This window comes from Schistocerca serialis, chromosome 6 (genome assembly GCF_023864345.2).
Source record: "Schistocerca serialis cubense isolate TAMUIC-IGC-003099 chromosome 6, iqSchSeri2.2, whole genome shotgun sequence".
NCBI lineage: Eukaryota > Metazoa > Arthropoda > Insecta > Orthoptera > Acrididae > Schistocerca > Schistocerca serialis.
Window position 1 is genome coordinate 578817933 of NC_064643.1, and position 27882 is coordinate 578845814.

The window sequence follows — 27882 nt, forward strand, 5'->3', positions numbered from 1 at the left end:
ATCGGCCGCGGTCCATTAGTATACGCCGGACCCGCGTGTCGCCATTGTCAGTGATAGCAGACCGAGCGCCACCACACGGCAGGTCTAGAGAGACGTACTGGCACTCGCCCCAGTTGTACTTTGCAAGGAACGGTTCACTGACAAATACGCTCTCATTTGCCGAGCGATAGTTAGCATAGCCTTCAGCTACATTTGCTACGACCTAGCAAGGCGCCGTATCCAATTGATATTGAGATTCTATTAATGTATCATCAAGAGCGATGTTCTACAAATGTGGATTAAAGTTAAGTATTCCAGAAGCTACGTACTTTTCTTTATAGCATTCATTACGTATCCTGTTTCAGACTTCACGCCAGCGTGCGTGAGTTTAAGCGCGTGCCTTTCGGCTTCCTCTCATTGTGTCTAGGCTGTCTTGTCTAGACACAACAGTTGGCAAATGTGAAAATATGACAGACAAGTTTCAAAGTAAGCCGTTTCAAATGGATGTAGGTTGCAGTCGGTTAGCAGAGATGAATAGACTTGCACGGAATAAATTAGGATGGAGGGCAGCAATAAAAAGATCTATAGGATTCGGTCTGCATTCCAACTAACGAGAGAGAGTAATAATATGGTGCCTGCGAATTCGGGGAAACTGTACATAGGAATATACCGTGAATAAAAATGACGCATAATCTGAGTTTTTACTACTACAGTGTTGCACAAAATTTCCATGTCCAATCGACATCATCTACAGTACGTTTCTGTCCTCTGACATATTTGTGCTAGGAATATGCGTTATTGGCAAATTACAGATGCTGGTTTTCATTTTGTCATCGACTTCCAATCATGCATGGTCCACAATACTCGACCCAAAAAATTTGTATTTTTTACGTCGATGTTGAATGTTAAATTTATATAATGGCGTAAAAAGCCAATTACAGAAACGTATAACATCATTTTATTCATCAAAAAATACATTAGTAATTTGAATTACATATCACAGAACTTTCTATATGCAGACTATGCAAAGAACCCTTTTTAGGGAAACTTTCCCTTTAATCTGTTCTGTTGCTGACAGGGAACTTTACACTTTCAGAGAGCACCCCTGCAGAAGCTGATGACGTGGCTACATAGCTGAAATACTACAGTGCGCTTTTTTAAACTTCGAATATGTAGTAACGATGATGTAATTCTATACTTCTAACAACTCTTATTTAGTTGTAATTTCTGGTAAGCTCTGAATATGTATTAACGGTTATGTGATTCCATACTTCTAACTGATCTTGTTCAAGTTCTAGGATGCGATCGCTCAGATAATAACTCAACTATGATACGAACTGCGTTTCAGTTCCCGTTTGTAAATTATTCATTTCTTGTGATTTACGTAACGTTCACTCCATAACTCAAATTTGGATTCACTGCTTTCCTGTAATATTGCTCATCCTCACTGACAGTTGTTTCAACACGTGCTGGCAAATCCTTGATGGTATTGATTGCCTTCGAACTTCCTAAAATATCTTGAAAGTGTATATTCCTGAATCTGGGATCGATACAATACGTCTAATATGGTAATATGTACAGTTGGTAGGTAGCGCTTGTGAGTGTGTGTGGTTGCTATTCTGTCACTCTGCGCAACGGATTAATCTGAGATATACGCTTTACCATGTGGCTCCTGCAAGATGCAATTTCAACCCCCACACTACTACAGAAGTCAGACAGACGCTCCTAACGTTCTAAAGAGAAATGCCTGAAAAACTTTCAGCAATAAATATCTTCTGGAGTCGCCATCCGCTGTAAGGAAATGACACAAAAATTCACAAAATTTCTTACGTAACTAGTGGGATACTTGGGTACTGGAGTAGTGCTAGTTAGTGTAAGAAAAACATAAACTAACGAAAATTATTATTTATTTTGCAAAAATTCTGAGAAAATCACAATGGCACTTTTAATTATGAACCGAACACATTATTTCCGGGTTCTTTTCGGAATGTGAAGTTACCTCTTAAGGATAGGATTCGCTAATGAAATTTCTGTACAAAGTTTAAGATTGTTATTGACTTGGCAGAATGGCTGAGAGCCACCCCTACTCAACTTGAATAATTATCTGTTAGAATGTTGCTAGGTACGATCGAGGCTGTCACGTGTGAAATGCAGTGAAGTGTACTGTTTTGGAGGAAATATGGGGCTCGCAAGAGCTGTAGCACACAATATCGTAAGCTGCGATGACTGCTGTCTGTACCGCTCGCTGCTGACAAGATAACTCTCGTTGTGTCTTGATTGACCTTCACCAATCAAACTCTCCCTACGCCTTGATGAAGTCAAGGACTCCTATTCGCCCCTAGTCTAACTATTGGCATGGTACACCGGTCAGATAACCAGTCCATTGCGATGCCACTCAAAATTCGCTCTCAGGTGTTTAACTATAACTCTGTCCGTTCACATGGCACAATAAGTGTGGTGGCCAACACAGTGAACAACACTTAATCGCAAGGACTCAATATAGAGTCGCACTTCCATTCGCTCGTGACAGAGGTGCTCTCCCAGTGAAGTACTGAGGAGAGACTTGTTCCTCGCTCTTTGAGTACAAGTAAGAGCGAGCACGCTCTCGTTACATGTTCTCGCTCCAAGAGCGACAACAGAACGGCCCCTCTCTACACCAGACGTGAAGGGGTATATCTTTCAGTCTCTTCCATTACTCCTTCAACTCAAGGCGTCAGAAATATCGTCTGCAATCAGCATTGCTCTTCTAAAACGGGAGAATGACGTTTCGTTTAAGGCGACCAATCCGGAAATCTGTAGTATCGGCATTTGGCGTTTGCTGTCTCCCTGTGAAAATCTCTGAAACTGCGTGCTATGTGTAAAGAATGCGTAGGCTGGCCGCTCCCACACAATGTAGCGGAATTTTCTTTTAAGCCGAACATGGGGTCGTTCCTCTTCTCCCTCGGGCAAACGCTGTCCGCTCCACGGGCGGCCACCGGCCGACGTAGATAGCTTGGGACCGGCCTCCTGGCGTATGGTTGGTCTCCAGAAAGAAGTAAAAGCTTTTGTGACGGTCGTGTCTTGAAAGTGTATGTGTACGCCAGCCTCGAGTGTTTCAACCACGGTGCGCACTTGCGATTTATTAGTTATTTGTATATCGTTTACATGAATTCATACAACACTGTCTGTATCTTATCGAGTTTGGGTTCGAATGAAGCGTTTTGATGTGCGGAATATGATTCTGAAGGCGGAATATGTAAGCAATGAAGGTCAGGAGACCACGACGTCTTACACGCTTTTTGATTTCTATTGTGACGTTACTCCTCATTTCTCTCCAACAGTCTGTATTGATAAGTATACTTTGTTTGATCTTCAGCGTGCTATGTATTGGGATGACCTTACTGCTTGAAAAGTACATTTATAAACCTTTTCAGGCCACAGAAAGTCAGAACTGTGCAGAAGATGTACATTATCCACTGCTGTTAATATAATGGGTGCACCATGGCAGTTAACGAAACTATTAATTCAGTGGATGCAGCTGCAAAAAATCAGTCGCGTAGAACTTTTGAATTCCATGTAGTGGATAACTCTTGAATTAGCTTCGGTTCCAATTCTTCTCTTAGCTCATCTCTTGCTCCTACATTTCGTTGAAAATATCTTAGAATCTTTTTCACTGCAATAATCAACCCAGGCCTTTTGCAGTCTTTTGAACAGTTTTTTCTCCTGCCAAACTGAGAGTGTGAGCAAAACACGATACATGACCTTTGTCTTCGAACTGCTGTTTTTAGTCCCTTCGCCACTGCACTGGAGGTTTTTCTTTTCACTTTTCTTTTTTTCTTTTTTAGTCATCAGTCTTCTAACTTGTTTCATGCATCCCGCCACCAATTCTTCTAATGTGGTTGGTTGATTGATTTGGGGGAGGGTACCAAATAGAGAGGTCATCGGTTCCATCGGGTTAGGGAAAGATGAGGATGAAAGTTGGCCTTGCCCTTTCAGAGGAACCATCCTGGCATTTGCCTGAAGCGATTTAGGGAAATCACAGAAAACCTAAATCAGGATGGCCAGACGTGTGTTTGAACTGTCGTCCTCCTGAATGCGAGCCCAATGTGCTTAATACTGCTCGATCCTTAACTATGCATCGCAGAGCAGCAATTACAACCTAAGTCTTCAATTATTTGCTGGACGTATCCCAATATCTGTCCTGTACAGTTTTCACCCTCTGCTGCTCCTTGTAGAACCATTGAAGTTATACCCGGATGTCTTATCACATGTTCTATCATCCTGTCGTTTCTTCTTGTCACTGTTTTCCACATATTCCTTTCCTCGCCGATTCTGCGGAGAGCCTCCTCATTTCTTACCTAACCAGTTCACCTAATTTCCAGCATTTTTCTGTAGCAGCACATCTCATATGCTTCGATTCTCTTCTGTTCCGGTTTGCCGACCGTGATTCACTACCATAGCATGCTGTGCTCCAAACGAAGATTCCCAGAAATTTCTTCCTAAAATTAATGCCAATGGACGACTCTGGTAGACTTCTCTTAGTCCTTTTTAGCAGTTCTAGTCTGTTTTTATATCCTCCTTGTTCCGTCCGTGATGGGTTATTTTGGTTCCTAGGTATCATAATTCCTTAGTTTCATCTACTTCGTTCTCTGTTGTTTAATTTCTCAGTATTCTCGTTTCTGATACTTTGCATTAATCTCGTATTTCTTCGATTTACTCTTAGTCCATATTCTGTGCTCTTTACATTGTTTATTCCATTCAAAAGATCGTGTAACTCTTTTCGCCTTTCACTGAGGATAACGATGTCATCAGCACATCTTATCATTGAGACCCTCTCACCTTCAGTTTTAATGCCACTCTTGAACTGTCTTTTATTTCCATCACTGCTTCTTCGGTTTATACATTGAATACCAGGTGCATAAGACAACATTTCTGTCTTATGCTCTTCTGTAATCCGAGCACTTCGTTCTTGGTCTTCCATTCTTGTTGTTCTCTCTTAGTTCTTTTATACATTGTGCATTACCCGTCTTTCCTTATAAATTACCCGTATTTTTCTCAGAATTTCGAACATCCTGCACGATTTTACATTATCGCACGCTTTTGTAGAGCGACAAATCCTATGAAGTTGTCTTGATTTTTCCTCATTCTTGTTAAGGCTCATAATGGAAGTCGATGGAGTGAAACGGAAAAAGCACACAGAACTCTGGTTAGATTTGTATGGGTAATATCAACAGCAGGAGCAAAAGGGGTAACGGGAGTAAGATTCATTCTGAATGGGAAGGTTAGACAGAAAGTGAGTTATTATGAGCAGTTCAGTGATGAGAACAAATCCTTCAGAATCGACAGCAAACCATCGGTGTCAACGACAGTTCAGGTACATACGCCAAAGACGCGAGTAGAAGAGGAAGAGAGATAGGTAAATTACATGAGGATATTGAACGGGTAATTCAGCACGTAAAGGGGACGAAAATATAATACTCAAGGGGGACGAAAATGCGGTTATAGAAGGTGTAGAAGAAAGGAGTACGGGGAATTTTGTGCTTGGTAGTAGGAATGAGAGAGGAGAAAGACTAATTGAGTTCTGCAACAAATTTCACCAAGGAATAGCGGATACTCTGTTCACGAATCACAGGAGAAGGTATACTTGGAAAATTTAGGGAGACGCGATAAGATCTAAATTGAAATACATCGTGGTATATTATAGACTCTCATCACAATTTAATAAGGATTATGAGTAGGCCGAAGTGTGAGAGACTAGTCAGGAAGAATCAATACGCAAAGAAGTGAGATACGGCAGTATTACGGAATCAAGAGATACGCTTGAACCTCTCTAAGACTATAGACACTGCGACAATGGATGTTTCAGTAGGAGGTTCAGTGGAAGAGGAATGAACACCCCTAAAAAGAGCAATCACAGAAGTTGGAAAGAAAAACATAGGTACAAGGATGGTAGCTGCGAGCAAACCATGGGTACCAGGAGAAATACTACAGCTGATCGACCAAAGGAGGAAGTACAAAAATGCTCAGGAATACATAAATAAAAATCACTTAGGAATGAAATAAACAGAAAATGCAGGGAACCTAAGGCGAAATGCCTGCATGAAAAATGTGAAGAAATCGAAAAATAAATGATTGTCGGAAGGGCTGAAAAGTCAAAAAGACCTCCAGTGAAATTACTTGCAAGGGCCGTAACATCAAGAATGTAATGGGTATTCAACTGCTAAATGCAGAACAGACAACACATAATTGGAAAAAGTACACTGATGACCTCTATGAGGGGGAGGATTTGTCTGACGATGTGATAGAAGAAGAAAGATGAGTCGACAGGGGATCGATAGGGGATCCAGTTTCAGAATCAGAATTTAAAAGAGCTTTGCAAGACTTAAAATCAAATAAGGTAGAACGGATTGATAGCAAAAAATGGTTGAAATGGCTCTGAGCACTATGCGACTCAACTTCTGAGGTCATCAGCCGCCTAGAACTTAGAACTAATTAAACCTAACTAACCTAAGGACATCACACACATCCATGCTCGAGGCAGGATTCGAACCTGCGACGGTAGCGATCGCTCGGTTCCAGACTGTCGCGGTTAGAACCGCACGGCCACTCCGGCCGGAGATTGATACCATTATATTGGAATTTCTAAAATCATTAGGGGAAGGGGCAATAAAACGACTATCCACGTTAGTATATAGATCGTATGACACTGGCGGAAAACCATCATCCACACTATTCAGAAGTTTGCAACAGTCTATAAGTGTGAGAATTATTGCACGATCAGCATCTAAATTGTTGGCAAGAATAATTTACAGAAGAAAAGGAAACTGAGGATCTCTTTGATGACGATGAGTTTGGCTTTAGTAAAGGTAAAGGCACCATAGAAGCAGTTCTGACGTTGCCGTCGTTATTGTTGAAATCAGACTCGTTTACAATGTTTAAGCTCCCAAAATCGATATTTTCTAAGTATCTTCATCGAATGGAGTGGAGGGGTTATGTTCCGAAGAGATTGCAGATTGCAATGGAAGGCCATTGGCAGGCAACAACTGCAAACTATAAATGAAGTTGCACGTAAAAATGAAAAGTAATGAGAAGATATATCAAAATATGCAGAAAATATCAGAAGTAGTGACATACTGAAAGTTAACCTTCTTTGGACACTTCTTCTGAATGTAGGAGAACAAGCTAATGAAAGAAATATTCCTGTATTTCTGGAGCAATAAGTTAACAACGGAATGTATTACTTACACTGTATGTGGGAGTGGTGGTGCAGGGTTATAATAATAATAATAATAATAATAATAATGATAATGATAACAATAATAAAGAAAGGTAGCACCACTTATATTGGTGGTTAAAGAGGTAACCAAAATCTAAACTCTCAGTATGATTAACCGACAAGTCCAGAATCAAAGAATTAGCCTTGAGATCGCATGTCTATGAAATCATCTACATTCGTTTTAAAATAACACCAGTACTTAAAATTTCCAAATATGAAATTTATTTCTGAAAGTCAACTAATTTGTCATAGGTGTAAATGTACTGTCTAAAGCGACATATGAATTTGTGCTGGACCAGGACTCCAACCCGGGTTTCCCGCTTACAGAGTGCGGTCGCCTCACCACATCTTTTTTTTTTTTTTTTTTTTGAGCAGTCCGAGCACGCTCTTCGGACAGGCCCACACTTCCGTATGTTACACACCTATATATTTCTTATCATGGATTATTAATTAAATCACCCACAGTCACACATCTCGTGATTTCCATGCTGCTTTTAGAATCAAGATAATGAGAAATCATAAATATATGTGAATTGATGGGGGATCACTGCTGTCAGCTGCAGCGAGACATTACGCGGAATCAGCGGCGACGAGCGAAAAGGTGGATCGGGCCGGTATTCCCACCCGGGATCTCCTGCTTACTAGGAGGATGCTGTAACCATCTCGCCATCCGGCACTCAATATTATCACAACCGCGCGAACTACCTGAGCACGCCTCACAGGCGATCCACACTCCCATCGATCACCGCCTCTCCTCAGTCCCTGTCCGTTATACGCCCGTTCTCTACTCAGAGATTTCCACCGGAGGTCGGACGTATTTGGCATCCACACTGAAGAAGATGGATTCGCGTACCAGCTACACGTATCAGTTATATGAATGCGTGGTGTCTGTTCTTTCGGAAATGTCATCTTCTTCACAGGAATAAATTACAGTATTGGAAACTACACTACTCGCCATTAAAATTCCTGCACCAAGAAGAAATGCAGATGAAAAACGGGTATTCATTGGACAAATATATTATACTAGAACTAACATGTGATTACATTTTCACGCAATTTGGGTGCATAGATCCTGAGAAATCAGTACCCAGAACAACCACCTCTGGCCGTAATAACGGCGTTGGTACGACTGGGCATTGAGTCAAACAGAGCTTGGATGGCGTGTACAGGCACAGCTGCCCATGCAGCTCGAACACGATACCACAGTTCATCAACAGTAGTGACCGGCGTATTGTGAAGAGCCAGTTGCTCGCCACCATTGACCACACGTTTTCAATTGGTGAGAGATCTGGAGAATGTGCTGGCCAGGGCAGCAGTCGAACATTTTCTGGATCCAGAAAGGCCCGTACAGGACCTGCAACATGCGGTCGTACATTATCCTGCTGAAATGTAAGGTTTCGCAGGGATCGAATGAAGGGTAGAGCCACGGGTCGTAACACATCTGAAATTTAACGTCCACTGTTCAAAGTGCCGTCAATGCGAACAAGAGGTGGCCGAGACGTGTAACCAATGGCACCCCATACCGTCAAGCCGGGTGATACCCCAGTATGGCGATGACGAGTACACGCTTCCAACGTACGTCCACCGCGATATTGTCAGACACGGATGCGACCATCATGATGTTGTAAATGGAACCTGGATTCATCCGAAAAAATGACGTGTTGCCATTCGTGCACCCAGATTCGTAGCTGAGTACACCATCGCAGACGCTCCTGTCTGTGATGCAGCGTCAAGGGTAACCGCAGCCATGGTCTCCGAGCTGATAGTCCATGCTGCTGCAAACGTTGTCGAACTGTTCCTTCAGATGGCTGTTGTCTTGCAAACGTCCCTATCTGTTGACTCAGGGATCGAGACGTGGCAGCACGATCCGTTACAGCCATGCAGCTAAGACGCCTGTCATCTGGACTGCTAGTGATACGGCCGGCCTGTGTGGTCAAGCGGTTCAAGGCGCTTCAGTCTGGAACCGCGCGACCGCTACGGTCGCAGGTTCGAATCCTGCCTCGGGCATGGATGTGTGTGATGTCCTTAGGTTAGTTAGGTTTAAGTAGTTCTAAGTTCTAGGGGACTGATGACCTCAGATGTTAAGTCCCATAGTGCTCAGAGCCATTTGAACCATTTGCTAGTGATACGAGGCCGTTGGGATCCAGCACGGAGGTCCGTATTACCCTCCTTAACCCACTGATTCCATATTCTGCTAACAGTCGTTGGATCTCGACCAACGCGAGCAGCAATGTCGCGATACGATAAACCGCAATCGCGATGGGCTACAGTCCGACCTTTATCAAAGTCGGAAACGTGATGGTATCCATTTCTCCTCCTAACACGAGGCATCACAACAACGTCTCGCCAGGCAACGCCGGTCAGCTGCTGTTTGTGTATGAGAAATAGGTTGGAAACTTCATGTGAGCACGTTGTAGGTGTCGCCACCGGCGCCAACCTTGTGTGAATGCTCTGAAAAGCTAACCATTTGCATATCACAGCAGCTTCTTCCTGTCGGTTAAGTTTCGCGTCTGTTTTACGTCATCTTAGTGGTGTAGCAATTGAAATGCCCAGTTGTGTAGTTCGTCATCAAATACAGATTTATGAATCTCACACATACGATTTCAAATTCAGGCTAACATTTACACAAGACTATCTTCAAATCGTAACCACCAGAGGTGTGAAGCAACACTTTAGCTTAAATCAGGGCCACGAATTACATACTATTGAAAAAATGGTTCAAATGGCTCTGAGCACTATGGGACTAAGCATCTATGGTCATCAGTCCCCTAGAACTTAGAACTACTTAAACCTAACTAACCTAAGGACAGCACACAACACCCAGTCATCACGAGGCAGAGAAAATCCCTGACCCCGCCGGGAATCGAACCCGGGAACCCGGGCGTGGGAAGCGAGAACGCTACCGCACGACCACGAGCTGCGGACTATTATTGAACAAGGAGCTACAAACATGTCAGCAATAATTACAATCGTACAGAAAGAATCCACACCAACGGCCATTCAATAGGCCCCACAAGTTAACGAAGAATCTCTCACTATTAATTAGTAATGAAGAGGAAGCGTTCACCAAACGTCCATAACCCAGTGGACCTTGGCACGCAACAGGTTTGTATGGAGCCAAAAATCCAGCTGTCTTGTAAGCCAGAAAGATCAGATGACGCTTCAAAATCAAATGCAGCCTGAAAAATTCATTGCTGTGTCGTACTCGTCGCCAGACCGAGACAGCAAACTGTGTCCGCAGGGCGCAAGCTGTCCACCAGAGGTCTGCTTGTTGGGCACTCGACAGGTACGGGCTGATCCCCGGAAAGCGGCGCCCTCTTATCAGCTGCGGTAGACGTCAACGCTTCGGGGCGCCGTGTGCAGGCAGCACAAGAGCCACTGTGCTCTTGTAAAAGGCTGCCTGCGTACGTGATCGAACTGAACCGTCACACGTACAGAAATAAGAAAAGATCTAGAAACGTCATCATCAAGTAATCGAAAATACCAGAAAGAAATTTTCAAGAATAAAATTCTAAATTAAGACGTGTGTCACTTGTAACACCTTGGTCGACTTTCTCGCTACCAGAGATTCTTTTCTAATCGGGCCCGTGGAATGAGAGGGTGATCGGCATGGCCACGGAGTGGACGAGAAGGCCGCTGTGGCCGAGCCTTGGATACTCGCATTCTGGAGGACGGCAGCTCAAACCCGCATCCGGCCATCCTAATTTAGGTCTTCCATTATTTCTCTAAATCGGTTCAGGCAAATGCCGACATGGTTTGAAAGGGCACAGGAGGCTTCCTCCCCCGTCCTTTCCTAATCCGGTGGGACCGACGACCTCGCTGCTTGGTCCCCTACCCCCAAATCAATCAATCAAACGAGCTTTGGACAGTCGACTGATGATGACAGACAGCCAGCTGGAGCCACTGGAACAAGCAGTATCGTTTGAAGCCGTCGCCGTCGAAGTGGTGGGAGCGACGGAGGAGCCTGGGACGATTTGACACGGTGACCGAGGTGGCGTCAGTAACGGGGGGGGGGGGGGGGGGGGGGCGTTGGACCTCAAGTCGTCGGAGCATCAGTTGCTGAAGCGACAAAAAGAAGACAGCTCTGGGAGGAGCCAAGTCCAAAGGCCTTAAGAAGCCTGTATGCGGGACAGTCAGCGCGGACGGGGCTACCGTGTGGACAACAATATGGGCGATCAGTTGCTGTTTTTTCCGGCTGTACACACAACAGTTCCAGTGCTGCCGACAGGACCGCTTCATGTCACAAGCAGCACAAGTTAAGTGCTTTCGCAGCTGGCGGTAGAATCCTGATGGCACTGTGACTAAGGCGCGGTGCTAGGTGTTCAGTACGAACCGTGCATTGAATGTAGCCACCTCTCTAAAACGCTTCCTACGCGGAAGCCTATGGGTGCTGTGTAATTAGTTGTTTGTATCCGGAGCATGCGAAACGTGCGACAGAGTACGCTGTGAAGCAGAGTAGGCATAATTATGTTATTACATACTGTTAGCCTGATAAGACATATTAAGCAGAAACTAACAACTGTGAGTGCTAATCATGTAATGCCCCTACCTAATGTAATATTAGGTAATGTAATAATAAAAATAGTAAAATATGACTGCATGGACAGAGAAGCATTAATGAATGTTTTGGAAGAGTTTGGGGTAGATGATACATCAAGAAAGCTCACTAACGAAGTGTCAAAACTAAAATTTGTGGCTGAGATTTTAGAACCCTTTGCAATCAGAACGGGCGTAGGACTCGGAGATGGACTAGCCTACTCCTTTTCAACTGCGTCTTTTAAAAAGTCGTTCGAAAGTGGAGAAAGTTCTTAGCCCAAGAAGAAACAAATGAAGAGCGGTTCAGACTTGGTCCTAAGAGCAAAGGGGTGTTCATTGACCGCTTGGCGTTTGCAGATGATATGGCCATTTTAGCTAACAACATAGAGTCAGCAGTCAAGGTCAATAGACTGTCAGAAATTGCTGAAAAAGCTGGACTCCAAGTCTCTATTCAAAAGACAAAACATAAGACGAACATCTGTGATGGACCTGAATGTACGATCACCAATCTGGGAAAAGTCGAAGGAATTAAGAATTTCAGGTATCTCGGTGAAGTCATCCAGGAGACTGGATTAGAAGAATAAGCAATTAATGTCGGGATGAGGAAGTTACAAATGGTTCAAATGGCTCTGAGCACTATGGGACTTAACATCTGAGCTCATCAGTCCCCTAGAACTTAGAACTACTTAAACCTAACTAAGGACATCACACACATCCATGCCAGAGGCAGGATTCGAACCTGCGACCGTAGCGGTCGCGCGGTTGCAGACTGAAGCGCCTTTAACCGCGTGGCCACACTGGCCGGCCTAGAGGAAGTTACACCAGGCATACAAACTGACAAAGAATACCTATAACAAAAAGGCTCTGAGTATAGGGGCTAAATTCCGACATTATAGTACAGTTGTAAAACCTGAGGGTTTATATTCATCCGAATCTTTGACCATGAACAGACAAGATCAAGCTGAGCGGCTGGAAAAGCGAGACCATAGGATATTAAGGAAAATCCTAGGTAATAGATGGGTTGATGGACAATGGGGAATGAGAGCAAAAACTTGTACAGCAAGAGAAAACCTATCACAGCATCCACCAAGAAGAGACGACTGCTATTTTACGGTCATCTCATGAGGATGGACGGTGACCGACTAACAAAAAGAATATGGAGTATCATCACAATCTAAGAAAATAAGGCGAGATCGTTCGAAGAATGTGAAAGAGACCTTAGGCAGATTGGCATCTCAAAGAGAAATTCCTGACAGGAACAAATTTAGAAGACTGGTGAACAACTACCAAGGTTTTAAACTGGCATTAACGTCAAAAAGACCTGGAACAAGAACAAGACATAGACACTACAATGAAATTCGTTGTCACCACGGAATCCATAGAGGCTGAACTCGAAATAAAAAAAAATAAAATATTGCAATACTCTGGCTGCGAGTACAGCGGTGATGCGCTACCGTAACTGAGACGACAACACTCATTGCTGTAAAGATAAAAGAGCATCTATGCTTTTTGTAATTGTTGGAGATAAGGGATGGCGATTGGACATTGTTTTTTTTGGGTCAGATACTTAGTTTGCATGTAGACGTAATTTGAAGTGCAGAGGTGATACAACTTGTAATCGCAGTTATCAAGAATAAAAAATTATTTTGTGAAAAAGAAGGTAAATATCGTCTACGAACTTTTATTCGATGTTGGACCCCCGGACCTTCATAAAACGATTAGTGTGTTTAATCATCCAGTGCAAAGTGATTTCTTCGCAAATTAACAATACTGGGTGAATCTGCTACAATAACGGTCCGAACGACGCGAAATATTTCACCGTCAGATTGTGTGTTAAAGCGACCAGTTTTTTTAGTACGAAGATACTGCCACTGTTGTTCAACCTTCTCATTCTAAAAGTGTTTCCAGAGAATCTTACGGCGACTGCGAGTACTTTAGCTGCCACGAGAGACGGAGTTTTCATCGCGAGTTGTAGCAGTTTTCTCCAACCTTGCCTGGGGTTCTCTCAGGACCAGAGAAACGGAAACCTCCGACCGCCAACTCATCCTGTACTTAAGCCGTTCTCTCCTTACAGCAGCTACGAAGAAAACATATTTTATCGACAGTCAAGGCCGGCCACCGTGGTCGAGCGGTTCTAGGCGCTTCACTCTGGAACAGCACGATCGCTACGGTCGCAGGTTCGAATCCCGCCTCGGGTGTGGATGTGTGTGATGTCCTTAGGTTAGTTAGGTTTAAGTAGTTCTAAGTTCTAGGGGACTGATGACCTCAGATGTTAAGCCGCATAGTGCTCAGAGCCATTTGAACCATTTTTGTAGTCAAACTTTCCACAGATTTTTATATAAAACAGGTAAAAAAATTTAAAATCTATGCATCTAGGCAAAAAATCAAAAGAGAGTTTAAACGCAGTGTCTGTCTTATCTGTGTCAAAGTCAAAGGTCAAGTTAATTAATTTTTCTTTATGACATAGCAATTCATTAGAATCAGATGGTTACTCCAGTGGTTTTAAGAGTTGGTTTTGTTGTTGATAGAATGTGATTACGCCTGTGGGTTATTCTTAATACATAAATATTTTGTTGTTACCGCTTTTGTGTAAAGCAGCTGTTATAAGGGACAGGCAAATGAAACCGAGACAAATGGGGGAAAAATGTAGGTAGACTGTTTATTATTTCAAAACTAAGCGCCTCAACTGATAATACAGTTATCTCACTGTGAGATAAGACGGCCAGAGCCTTCATGAAAAATGTTTGCGGTTGCCTACGGAACCATGACTTTACCCAGGCGTACCCCTCTTCGTCCAAAACAAATCCACAGCCACAAACGTATTTCTTCATGGCTCCACAAATATGGAAAACGCATGGAGAGAGATCGGGATTACGTGGAGGATGTGTAAGGACCCTCCCACAAATTGCGAAGATCGTTTAGAGTACAGTGTAGAATTATCACTGGGAAATCCCTACGCACCCTCCATTCAGGAACCCTGAAAAAAGAAGTTCGCAGCTGTCGATGTGCTTTGGACGAAGAGGTGCCCGCCTGGGTACAGTAATGGTTCCGTAGGCAACAGCAAACATTTTCCCATGAACCGCCTTGTCTCACAGTGGAATAAACGTATCAACAGTTATGGCGATAGTTTTTGAAATAACAGTTTTCTTACTTTTTTCCATCTGTCTCTTTTAGATTTGACTGCCCCTTATACATACTCTCTGACCGAACAGGCCTCGGCAGGCCCAGCGGTATCGAAAGATCGCCGTGTCATCCTCAGCCGACAGGCGTCACTGCTTGCGGATGGGGAGGGGCATGTGGTCAGCACACCGTTCTCCCTGACGTTGTCAGTTTTGGTGACCAGAGGTTGAGTTGACAGGAACCGGTGTTACCACTGCGGCAAAGCTGGCTCTACATACCGGGTGGTTATAATTAAAGTGAAGCTACCGACGGAGGCCCAGTGTGGGATGTAATCATCCTATAGCAGATAAACTTTTGTAGATATGCTAATGCATTAATCTACATACATATTTACATATATACTCCGCTAGCCACCAAGCGGTGTGTGGCGGAGAATGGTGATCATTGCGCGATTTGAAAGTTGGTGGTAATAATATATGCTCTACATCCTCCGCAAGACCGCTACGGTCGCAGGTTCGAATCCTGCCTCGGGCATGGATGTTTGTGATGTCCTTAGGTTAGTTAGGTTTAACTAGTTCTAAGTTCTAGGGGACTAATGACCTCAGCAGTTGAGTCCCATAGTGCTCAGAGCCATTTTTCTGTATCCTCGGCGAAGATCGGATTTCGGAATTTAGTGAGCAGCTCCTTCCTTTTAGCGCGTCGTCTGTCTGCAAGTGTGTCCCACTTCAAACTTTCTGTGAGATTTGTAACGCTCTCGCAATGGCTAAATGTACCAGTCACGAATCTTGCCGCTCTTCTTTGGACCTTCCCAATATCTTGAATCAGACCCGACTGGTAAGGGTCCCATACAGACGAACAATAGTCTAAGACCGGAGGAACTAACGTATTGTAAGCAATTTCCTTTGTTGAAGGACTGCATTTCTTCAGGATTCTACCAATAAACCGCAATCTAGAGTTCGCCTTGCCCGTTACTTGCGTAATCTGATCATTCCATTTCAGATCATTTCGAATGGTCACACCCAGATACTTGACGGATGTTACCGCTTCCACAGACTGGACGTTTATTTTGTACTCGTATATTAACGGGAATTTTCGCCTTGTTATACACAGTAGATTACACTTGCTAATATTGAGAGATAACTGCCAGTCACTACACCACTCATTTATTTTCTGCAAATCCTCTTTAATTTGTTCCCAACTTTCGTGTGATACTACTTTCCTGTAGACTACAGCGTCATCGACAAACAGTGTAATGCCGCTGTCAATACCATCAACCAGATCGTTTATGTAAATCGTAAAACGCAGCGAACCTATTACGCTGCCCTGGGGCACACCTGAAATTAGGTAGTCTATTTACGCTAGAAGACAAATTTCTTGTAATTGTGGCCACCAAATGCAAATATTGCTGCGTTTGACGGTATGACATCCACTCACAAGGGGACCTCCCCATCGCACCCCCCTCAGATTTAGTTGTAAGTTGGCACAGTGGATAGGCCTTGAAAAACTGAACACAGATCAATTGAGAAAACAGGAAGAAGTTGTGTAGAACTGTGAAAAAATAAGCAAAATATACAAACTGAGTAGTTCAAGTCAAGATAAGCAACAATAAGGAGGATAGGAACGCAGGAGCGCCGTGGTCTTGTGGTAACGTGAGCAGCTGCGGAACGAAAGGTCCTACGTTCAAATCTTCCATCAAGTGTAAATTTTAATTTTTTATTTTCAGTTTATGTGACAAACTCTTATGTTTTCATCACTTTTTTGGGAGTGATTATCACATCCACAAGAAAACCTAAATCGGGCAAGGTAGAAGAATCTTTTTACCCATTCGCCAAGTGTACAAGTTAGGTGGGTCGACAACATATTCCTGTCATGTGATGCACATGCCGTCACCAGTGTCGTATAGAATATATCAGATGTGTTTTCCTGTGGAGGAATCGGTTGACCTATGACCTTACGATCAAATGTTTTCTGTTCCCATTGGAGAGGCACGTCCTTTCGTCTACTAATCGCACGGTTTTGCAGTGCGGTCGCAAAACACAGACACTAAACTTATTACAGTGAACAGAGATGTCAATGAACGAACGGACAGATAATAACTATGCAAAAATAAAGAAAGTAAAATTTTCAGTCGCGGGAAGACATGAACCAAGGATCTTTCGTTCAGCAGCTGCTCACGCTACCACGGGACCACGGCGCTTCTAAACACATTTCGTCCATGATGTTGCTTATGTGGCCCATGGACTACTCAGTTTGTATATTTTGCTTATTTTTTCACAGTTCCACTCAACTTCTTCCTGTTTTCTCAATTGATCTGTGTTCAGTTTATCAAGGCCTATCCACTGTGCCAACGTATAACTAAATCTGAGGGGGGTGCGATGGGGAGGTTCCCTTGTCAGTATTTGATAATCCATAACGTGAGTGTACAGTATGGCTATCGGGAAGAGAGACCGCGCGCTGCAAACTGTTTTATGTGAGCTGCAGTTATTACAGTGCTGTATTGAGAGAGTATCGCCTTCTGAAGGGTTTGAGGAAAGGCCCGATGCCATTAAGTGGTTTATTGAAAAAAGTCGGAAATACGGGGCAGATTGATGTGACACATTTAAGAGGAAGGCGACTTATCTCGGTGGAAGCTCTTAACGATGTTGCTATATCTGAACATGCAGCATGTGCCCTGGATAGAGCTCCTGCTAGTGCAGTGTTACGAGAATTTTCCATCATGTGGTGAACAGTACGGAGATTATTTTACACTGGCACCCGTAAAAGATCCAGATGGTGCAGCAACTGAAACCTCAAGTTCCACAGAAAAGTTCTGAATATTCTCTTCAGTTTCTGGCACCGATCGAAGCTGACGATCTGTGAACAGGCGATATTCTATGGAGTGACGAGGCACAGCGAACTTTCGAATCTGGGAACTGTTAAACCTCGTGCTGTGCACAAGGAGCCATTGCAATCGCCGTAAGTGACTGTGTGGCGTGGATTCACAAAAACCTTTCCTCTCGGTCCTTTCTTCGTAGAGAATGCACGGGTATACCGTGACATCTGCAAGTTATCTTCTTGTACAGCATGTGATTCCTGTTTTGAAAGAACTGAACTGTTTTGATGCAGGATGGAGCAACACGTCGTGCCTGTCGCCCGATGAAATATCTGCTTAAAGCAACCTTCCAGAGGTTCTCCAGACGCGTGGACTGCAAGATCACTTGATCTGAGTTCATGTGAATTTCGGCTCTGGGGGAAGAACGCGATTACGTGGGACACGTTCGGTTTCTGCCTGAACTGAATGCCTCTTTACAGGAACACATTGCTCATAATTCACCAGCACTGCTGCAAGCAGCTGTCCATCACGTCGAAGTCTCTGGAGACCATATTGAAGAAATTTTATAATCAGTGGTTAATAATATAATCTACATTATGTCATTTCCACTTGTTTCACCTTTTATGCCCACGATCCGTTCCTAATGCAGAATACATGTAAACAATTCTATACGTGTTTCTTTCATTCACAGCACCAGATTCGCACCTGGTAGCCAAAACTGGAACTAATTTTTTTCCAGCAAAAGCGTTTCCTCATTAAGCATTAGAACATTAACAAGTTTTGCTGCCATACAATAAATGCAGGCCCACACTGGGTCCCTGTGAGTAGCTACACTTAAATTACAACCACCTGGTGTGTTGTTATATAGAACGTTATTCAGAGGCAAGCGTTGGTAGCTAGGTAGTGTTGCGGGGAGTTAGTGCTACAGTTGCCTAGCGACGATGTAATAGCAGATCAAGGTGTACTTAGAGGTTCTTTACTGTTCCTAGATAAGGCTAAGTATTGTTTGGTCGTAAGTCTTACAAATGATTCAAATGGCTCTGAGCACTATGCGACTTGACTTCTGAGGTCATCAGTCGCCTAGAACTTAGAACTAATTAAACCTAACTAACCTATGGACATCACACACATCCATGCCCGAGGCAGGATTCGGACCTGCGACCGTAGCGGTCGCTCGGCTCCAGACTGTAGCGCCCAGAACCGCACGGCCACTCCGGCCGTAAGTCTTACAGTATCACCCTAAATTATTAAATTGTTGCTTCTTTGTCCGTGAAGGGCAGGGCTTAATTTGTTTTGGACTTGAATTTTATTCTGATATGATTATTAGGATATTTGTGCTATTGAATAATTTAGCCCTACTGAAAATTATTTCGGGCTACAGAAATAAATCTATCATATTTTTGCTAATCGTTTGCTGCTCTGTTGTTTGACGTTTGAATGCTTATTAAAATGACTGTTAAACCGAGCCCCAAGTCAGCAGAACAACTCCAGCCCAAATCCCACTACACCTATATCCCACGCTATAGAAGGCTTTCAAGGGGAATTACCGAATAAATCAGGAAAACCATGGACAGAAGGAAGGGGGCGATATCATGGGCAGAAAGTGAAGAAGTACTAGAAAAATAAGAAATATCAAATAATAGAGATAAATTGAAGTTCATCTACAGCTGCATGGATACTCTGCAAATCACATTTAAGTGCCTGGCAGAGGGCTCATCGAACCACATTCACAATTCTCTATTTGTCCAATCTCGTATAGCGCGCTGAAAGAATTAACACCGATATCTTTCCGTACGAGCTCTGATTTCCCTTATTTTATGGTTGTGTTCGTTCCTCCCTATGTAGGTCTGTGTCAACAAAATATTTTCGCATTCGGAGGAGAAAGTTGGTGATTGGAATTTCGTGAGAAGATTCCGTCGTAACGAAAAACGCCTTTCTTTTAATGATTTCCAGCCCAATTCCTGTATCATTTATGTGACACTCTCTCCCATATTTCCCGACAATACAAAAAGTGCTGCCTTTCTTTGAACTTTTTCGATGTACTCCGTCAGTCCTATCTGGTAAGGATCCCACACCACGCAGCAGTATTCTAGAAGAGGGCGGACAAGCGTAGTGTAGGCAGTCTCCTTAGTAGGTCTGTTAATTTTTCTAAGTGTCCTGCCAATAAAACGCAGTCTTTGGTTAGCCTTCCCCACAACATTTTCTATGTGTTCCTTCCAATTTAAGTTGTTCGTAATTATATTACCTAGGTACTTAGTTGAATTTACGGCTTTTAGATTGGACTGATTTATCGTGTAACCGAAGTTTAACGAGTTCCTTTTAGCACTCATGTGGATGACCTCACACTTTTCGTTGTTTAGGGTCAACTGCCACTTTTAGGACCATTCCGATATTTCTTATAAATCGTTTTGCAGTTTGTTTTGATCTTATGATGACTTTATTAGTCAAAAATGGTTCAAATGGCTCTGAGCACTATGGGACTCAACTTCTGAGGTCATTAGTCCCCTAGAACTTAGAACTAGTTAAACCTAACTAACCTAAGGACATCACAAACATCCATGCCCGAGGCAGGATTCGAACCTGCGACCGTAGCGGTCTTGCGGTTCCAGACTGTAGCGCCTCGAACCGCTCGGCCACTCCGGCCGGCGCTGGTCAGATTGTCTCCCAAATCGTTTATATAGATAAGGAACAGCAAACGGCCTATAACATTACCTTGGGGAAAGCCAGAAATCACATCTGTTTTATTCTATGACTTTCCGTCAATTACTACGAACTGTGACCTCTCTGATAGGTAATCACAGATCAAGTCACATAACTGAGACGATATTCTATAGGCACTCAATTTCACTACGAGCCCCATGTGTGGTACAGTGTCAAAAGCCTTCCGGAAATCCAGAAATACGTAATCGATCTTAAATCCCTTGTCAATAGCACTCAACACTTCATGTGAATAAAGAGTTAGTTGTGTTTCACAGGAGCGATGTTTTCTAAACCCATGTCGACTGTGTGTCAATAGACCGTTTTCCTCGAGATAGTTCATAATGTTCGAACACAATACATGTTCTAAAATCCTGCTGCATATCGACGTTAACGATATGGGCCTGTAATTTAGTGGATTACTCCTTCTACCTTTCTTGAATATTGGTGTGACCTGCGCAGTTTTCCAGGTCTTTGGGTACTGACGTTATTATGTGGTTTTAGTTAGACAATCGGGAGGTTAAAGAAATCATGAGCTTATAAACTTAACTGATACCTAGAAGGCACGTAAATTATTATGCGGAGCTTGTCTACATCTACATCTAAATACATATTCCGCAATCCACCATACGGTGCGTGGCGGAGGGTACCTCGTACCACAACTAGCATCTTCTCTCCCGGATCCACTCCCAAACAGAACGAGGGAAAAATGACCGCCCATATGCCTCTGTACGAGCCCTGATCTCTCTTATCTTATCTTTGTGGTCTTTCCGCGAAATGCAAGTTGGCGGTAGTAAAATTGTACTCCAGTCAGCCACAAATGCTGGTTCTCTCAATTTCCTCAGTAGCGATTCACGAAAAGAACGCCTCCTTTCCTCTAGAGACTCCCACCCGAGTTCCTGAAACATTTCCGTAACACTCTCGTGATGATCAAACCTACCAGTAGCAAATCTAGCAACCCGCCTCTGAATTGCTTATGTGTCCTCCCTCAATCCGACCTCATAGGGATCCCAAACGCTCGAGCAGTACTCAAGAATAGGTCGTATTAGTGTTTTATAAGCGGTCTCCTTTACAGATGAAGCACATCTTCCCAAAATTCTACCAATGAACCAAAGACGACTATCCGCCTTCCCCACAACTGCCATTACATGCTTCTCCCACTTCATATCGCTCTGCAATGTTACGCCCAAATAATTAATCGACGTGACTGTGTCAAGCGCTACACTACTAATGGAGTATTCAAACATTACGGGATTCTTTTTCTTATTCATCTGCATTAATTTACATTGGTTGCATTTACGCAGGTCGGCCGGGGTGGCAGGTGGAAGCGGCCGCCACACGCCTCAGCGCTGTGGGGTCCGCCGCCCGCTGCCTGCAGCCTGGCCCCAGGCGGAGAGACGAGCGCTGCTGCAATATTCATCGCGGACCGCCGGCCACGCCGGAATCTCGGCGTCCCGGCCTCCCCGCACACCGGGGTCTTCCGCAGGGCACCAGCTGGGGGTGTGGAATCAGTCACTGGTCCACAGTCTGCTCCAGGAATGGAGCTCGCCGATGCCGCCACAATGACGTCGGTTAGAAAGGAACAGGTGCCCAAAACGTAATGTGCAGATTCATGCTACATGCGTATGTCGATGTTGTCGTCGTTTTCAATCCGAAGACTGGTGAGATGCTGCTCTCCACAAATCGCTCAAAAGAGAAAAGGCCGCTGGACCTGATGGGCTACCAGTTTGATTTTACACAGAGTAGGGCAAACCTTGGTAACTTCAATAAGATTCTTCAGGGTATCAGACCGCATCGTCATAATTTTAAATTGCGCCAACGTTTCGGCCAGCGTTGCAGCTAGCCTTCATCAGGGCCTTACGTTACATACAAACCTTGGTAAGTTCGTGGCATTGCTTATTTCGTGATACTTTGTGGATTCCTCTTCACGGATTTATCAACCATTCTAGAAGTGCAATCGCTGACCCACAAATAGCAGCACACGTCCCCTACCTGCAGCGGCAATTCACGCCGCGCTACCAGCGGTCTTGGCAGCACAGCGAGTAATTTTCTTCCGTTGGGGGTAGTTGTCTTTCACTTTCCCGCTGCAGAATCCCACGTGTTTTCAAAGTGCTGATTACTCCTCATATTAACAAGATGAAAACTGTTGATTTTGCACAGTTGTTTATGTGATATAAATAAATGTTTCTGATTAATGCTCAAGGTATTCAGTCGCGTTGCCATTCTGTCTGCGTCTTGAACCTGAGAGAATGGCGTGCTTTTGGCTGCTGACCGCCTGCCCGCTCATTAACTCGTCAAGCTCCGGCACGAATGCGCCACACTTGTGGCGTGGCGGGTGCTGGACTTAGGAAACTTTACTGATGTGGGGAGCTGGTGTACTGCCAGCCTTCGCCCTATGAAGGACTTTGGCCGACGGACTGCAAGTTGTCTATGATCCGACTGGGATAGGCGCGTCCTTGCGGCCCTCTAGCCACCTAGGCGTCACTGCCATCCATCGTCTTCGGCCACGCCTGGTTGGAGACTGGATGCGCTGGGGTGCATAGCTGGCGAAACTTCGGACGACGTGAGCGGACCATGCTCGTTCTTCGCTGTTGACCCACAGGACACCGCGGAAGCTCCCTGCCGCGACCCAGGGCAATGGACGTCATAGGCGCCATCGGGGCGTGACCGCTTTCCGCCCTGACGGCCACAAAGACGGCCGACGCACTGTACAAGGAAATAAACATCTGCCAACGCTAAAACAGTTTCACTATACGCTCTAGCGTGGATCCGCCTTCTGTCTCACCATTTCTCTCCCCTAGCCGCCCCAAATAAGCTTGGTCGCATAGTATTAAGAACTAAGTTCCTCCTTTTTGTGATGGTTCGATTCCGGCGCCAGCGACCGCCACTTCTACATCCTGCCGAGTGGCGCCTCCGGCGGCCGCTGCGACTGATACGGCGCTCCGGGATCGGTCGTGCGCGTGCTGCTGGCAGCGTGCGGGCATCGCCTTCCGCAGGTGAACGAAATAAGCTTCTCGCTGCGGCGGAGTGGGCTAATTGAGAGTGGCTGTAGTCTCTGCCCTGCTTTTCCGTTGGACTGGTCGGGAAGCATGCTTGATTGACCAGAGATTCCAAGCCGTTGCTGCAGCGAGTCAGTATGAAGAATTAGAAGCGGCCCGCTGGAACTTTATTCACGTAACAAAACACCCTTGCCCGAACACACCCTGGGGCATCAATGCTTACAAATCTTTATTTTTTTGTGATATTTTACAGTACAGCATCACCGGTCTAACTGTGTTGATGAGGCAGTAAATTTACCCATAAGGCAGTGACTGCGTCACTGCAATTCACTTCGGAGGTGTGGCGGTGGGACTTCTAGTCCCGTACCATCCTCTGACGGTAACAGTACTGCATCAGTAAAGCAGAGATATTTGGCCTAACGTGGGCGGGTAGGGTGTGAAAATGTTGGGCGTAGAATGGGGGCTAGAGGTTCCAAGCCGTTGCTGCAGCGAGTCAGTATGAAGAATTAGAAGCGGCCCGCTGGAACTTTATTCACGTAACAAAACACCCTTGCCCGAACACACCCTGGGGCATCAATGCATACAAATCTTTATTTTTTTGTGATATTTTACAGTACAGCATCACCGGTCTAACTGTGTTGATGAGGCGGTAAATTTACCCATAAGGCAGTGACTGCGTCACTGCAATTCACTTCGGAGGTGTGGCGGTGGGGCTTCTGGTCCCGTACCATCCTCTGACGGTAACAGTACTGCATGCGTGGGCGGGTGGGGTGTGAAAATGTTGGGCGTAGAATGGGGGCTAGTCCCGTTAGAAGGGACAATTTTTTTTTTTTTTTTTTTTTTTTTTTTTTTTTTTTTTTTTTGTGGTCCTGTACCACCCTCTGACGGTGAGAGTGCTACATGAGTCAGGCAGAAAAGTTTTGCCTAACATGGGCGGGTGAAGGCGTGGCGGTGGGATTTGGAGTCCCGTACCAGTTTTTTACCTCAGGGAGTCACACCTAGTGATACGTTGCTGGCGACCACGGGGCCCCGAGCTGAGTCCTGGCATTGCTTCCACTTACTTATGCCAGGCTCCTCACTCTTATCTTTCCTATCTGGCCACCCTCGGCCAGCTCTTGTTCTTTTCCGACCCTGACGCTATTAGGTTTCGAGGGCTAGGGGTCTTTCATTTTCCAACCTATACTTCTCATGCAGCGTCTGACCCGGAGCGGGCGGCTGCAAAAGGCGTCTGTATCCCATGTTAGGGGCGGCCTCCAGAACTGCGGAAGGCAACGGAATACCACCGCAGATTATCTTCCCTGCATAATGCAGTCTCCATTTTATGCACAAAAATGGCTTCCTCTCATGTTAAATCAGTGTCCGGAGGTAAAATAGTCCCCCATTCGGATCTCCGGGGGGGACAACTTGAAAGGAGGCAAAAAATCAAAACGAGAATTGGTACCTGGAATGTCAGAACTCTGCTACAAGCAGGAAAACTAGAAAACCTTAAAAGAGAGATGGAAAAGAATCATATGGACCTCGTAGGAGTTGCTGAAGTAAGATGGAATGGACATGGAGAGTTGCAGTCAGATGAATATGTATTCTACTACTCAGGAGGAGAAATAAAAGGAATTAATGGAGTAGGAATGATTATGACAAAGGAATTGGCTAAATGTGTGGAATATGTAGAGTATGCAAATGACCGGGTTATTGGTGTAAGGCTGAAAGGAGCACAAAAAGATTTACTGATTGTCCAGGTGTATATGCCAACTTCAGAACATGATGACCAAATTGTAGAGGAAACGTACAATGTAATAGAGAGAATAATGGACGAAAATAAAAAATGCTGCAAAATAGTAATGGGAGACTGGAACGCCATTGTGGGAGAAGGGAAAGAGGAAAACATAGTAGGCAGTCATGGTCTTGGAAAGAGAAATGACAGAGGTGAATGGTTAATTGACTTCTGCAGGGAAAGGCAGCTGATAGTGGCAAACACATGGTTCAAGAACCATAAGAGGAGGCTCTACACTTGGAAATCACCAGGGGATAAATATAGAAACCAAATCGATTTTATACTGGTAGAAGAAAGATACAGGAATGGAATCAAGAAGGTGCACACATTACCAGGTGCAGATATTAATAGTGACCACAACTTACTTATGGCAGAAATAGAAATAAGAATGAAAAAACTGAAAAAGGCGACAATGGTGAAGAAATGGGATCTAGAGAAGATAAGGTCCAACAAAGAACAAATTACAGAAATGCTGTCTCGGGACTTTCTAAACACATTACGAGACAAAGAAGCACCTGATAATGCCAACGAGTACTGGAATATGCTGAAAGAAGGAATCATTAAAGCAGGACAGCAAAATATAGGATATGTAAAAGGGAAAAGGTCAAAAAAAACCATGGGTCACACAAGAAATGATTTCCAAGATGGAGGAGAGAAGAAAATTGAAAAACAAGAACACTGAAGATGCAAGAAAGATATACCGAAGGTTAAATAACGAACTGCGAAGAGAAACAGAGCAGGCCAGGAAAAAATGGCTAAAAGAGGAATGTGATGAAATTGAAGAACTGGACAGGAAAGGAAGATACGACTTACTATACAACAGAGTAAAGACTATGACATGGGAACAAAACAGAGCAGGAAGTGCTACTATGGAAATTTTGAGTAAAGACGAAGAGGTAGTGTATAAAGATCGTGACGATGTCCTCCAGAGATGGGAAGAATATGTAAAAGAGCTATATGACACAAATAGCAAACCAGAAACTCTGGAACTTGAATCACACAACAGTGTAAGTGATGAAGGGAAAGGACCGACCATCATAATGGAAGAAGTAAAGTCTGCTATTGCTGCAATGAAAAATGGCAAAGCAGTAGGTACAGATACAATACCGGGAGAAATACTAAAGTGCTTGAACCACAATGGAATAAGAGAAATATTGAGGTTATGTAATAAAATATATGACAGTGGTGAATGGCCTGAGGACTTTTTGACAACAGTAATGATTCCATTGCCGAAAAAACAAGGAACCAAGAAATGCAGCGAGCACAGGACAATCAGCCTCATTTCACATGCAGCCAAAGTGATGTTAAGAATAATTAATAAAAGACTTGAAAAAGTAATAGAGGAGAATCTCGGCGAGGAGCAGTTTGGCTTTAGACGGAATACGGGCACCAGAGATGCAATAGGGCTCCTACGAATCTTAGGAGAAAGGTTTATTGAAAAAGGAAGAGACCTATATATGTGCTTCATCGATTTAGAAAAGGCATTTGACAATGTGGTTTGGGACAAGCTGGCGACTATTATGAGGGAAAAGAGAGTGGACTGGAAAACCAGAAGACTTATAAACTCATTGTACCTTAATCAAAAAGTTTCAGTTAAAGTGAGAGGAGAAAGTACAAACTGGATCAGACTAGGGAAAGGAGTAAGACAAGGATGCTGTTTATCACCTACTCTTTTCAACCTGTACTTGGAAAATATGATTGACCAATGCTCATTAGATGACAAAGGAGTAGAAATTGGAGGAAGAAGAGTAGGGTGCTTGAGATTTGCTGTTGACATGGTCCTTCTAGCCACAGGGGAAAAAGAATTACAGGATTTGGTGGACACCATTGCAACTAACGGAAAAAAATATGGAATGAAAATTAACACAAATAAAACAAAAGTATTGGCAATAGGAGGAAATAAGGAACTAAAAATTGTGCTGAATGGAGAAAAACTAGAACAGGTGCAAAATTTTAAGTATCTTGGAAGCAGGATAGACACCGACTGGAAGTGCACCACAGAAATTAAAACAAGGATAGCAATGGCAAAAGAGGCGTTTTATAAGAAAAGGAGAATCTTCTGCAGCGGTATGGACAGAGAACTCAGAAAGAGACTCATAAAATGTCTTGTATGGAGTGTTCTTCTATATGGCGCTGAAACATGGACTATGAGGAAAAAAGACAGAGAAAGGCTGGAGGCTTTTGAGATCTGGACATGGCGGAAGATGGAAGGAATAAGTTGGATGGACAGAGTAAAAAATGAAGAGGTACTGAGAAGAGTGGGAGAGAAAAGGCAGTTACTAGATGTAATAAAGAGAAGAAAAAGAAATTGGATTGGGCATATATTAAGAAAAAATGACGGACTGATAAAAACAGTTTTAGAAGGTTATGTAGAAGGGAAAAGGAAGCGAGGAAGGAAGAGAGTCCAGATACTGGATGACATGATGGACGGTACAACATACAGCAGCCTTAAGAAGGAAGCAATGGATCGCAGAAAATGGAGAGGCAAAGGACCTGCTAATATAGCAGATAACTGATGATGATGACCAGTGTGTGGGAAGGGACAATTTAGGAGCAACAAATTTATATTGTGGTGGACGACATATACCGACTGCGAGAATAGGTCGTTCCGTGCTGCGAACGCATCTCTGTTACCGAACCAAAGATTTTGTTTTAGAGACTTTTTGTGAAGGAAATGGAGAGATCGGACGTGTGAGAGGAGGAGAGGGATTGT

At 44.0% G+C, this 27882-nt stretch overlaps 1 protein-coding gene across 1 annotated transcript in view; it reads left to right on the top strand.

Moving 5' to 3' along the window:
- Nucleotides 1-27882, top strand: part of LOC126484994 (formin-2-like) — a 106018-nt gene that overhangs the window by 39194 nt on the left and 38942 nt on the right. The window contains exon 2 of the mRNA XM_050108600.1: nucleotides 21704-21970. Coding sequence (XP_049964557.1) covers nucleotides 21704-21970 — 267 coding nt within the window. The remainder of the gene's footprint in view (nucleotides 1-21703; nucleotides 21971-27882) is intronic.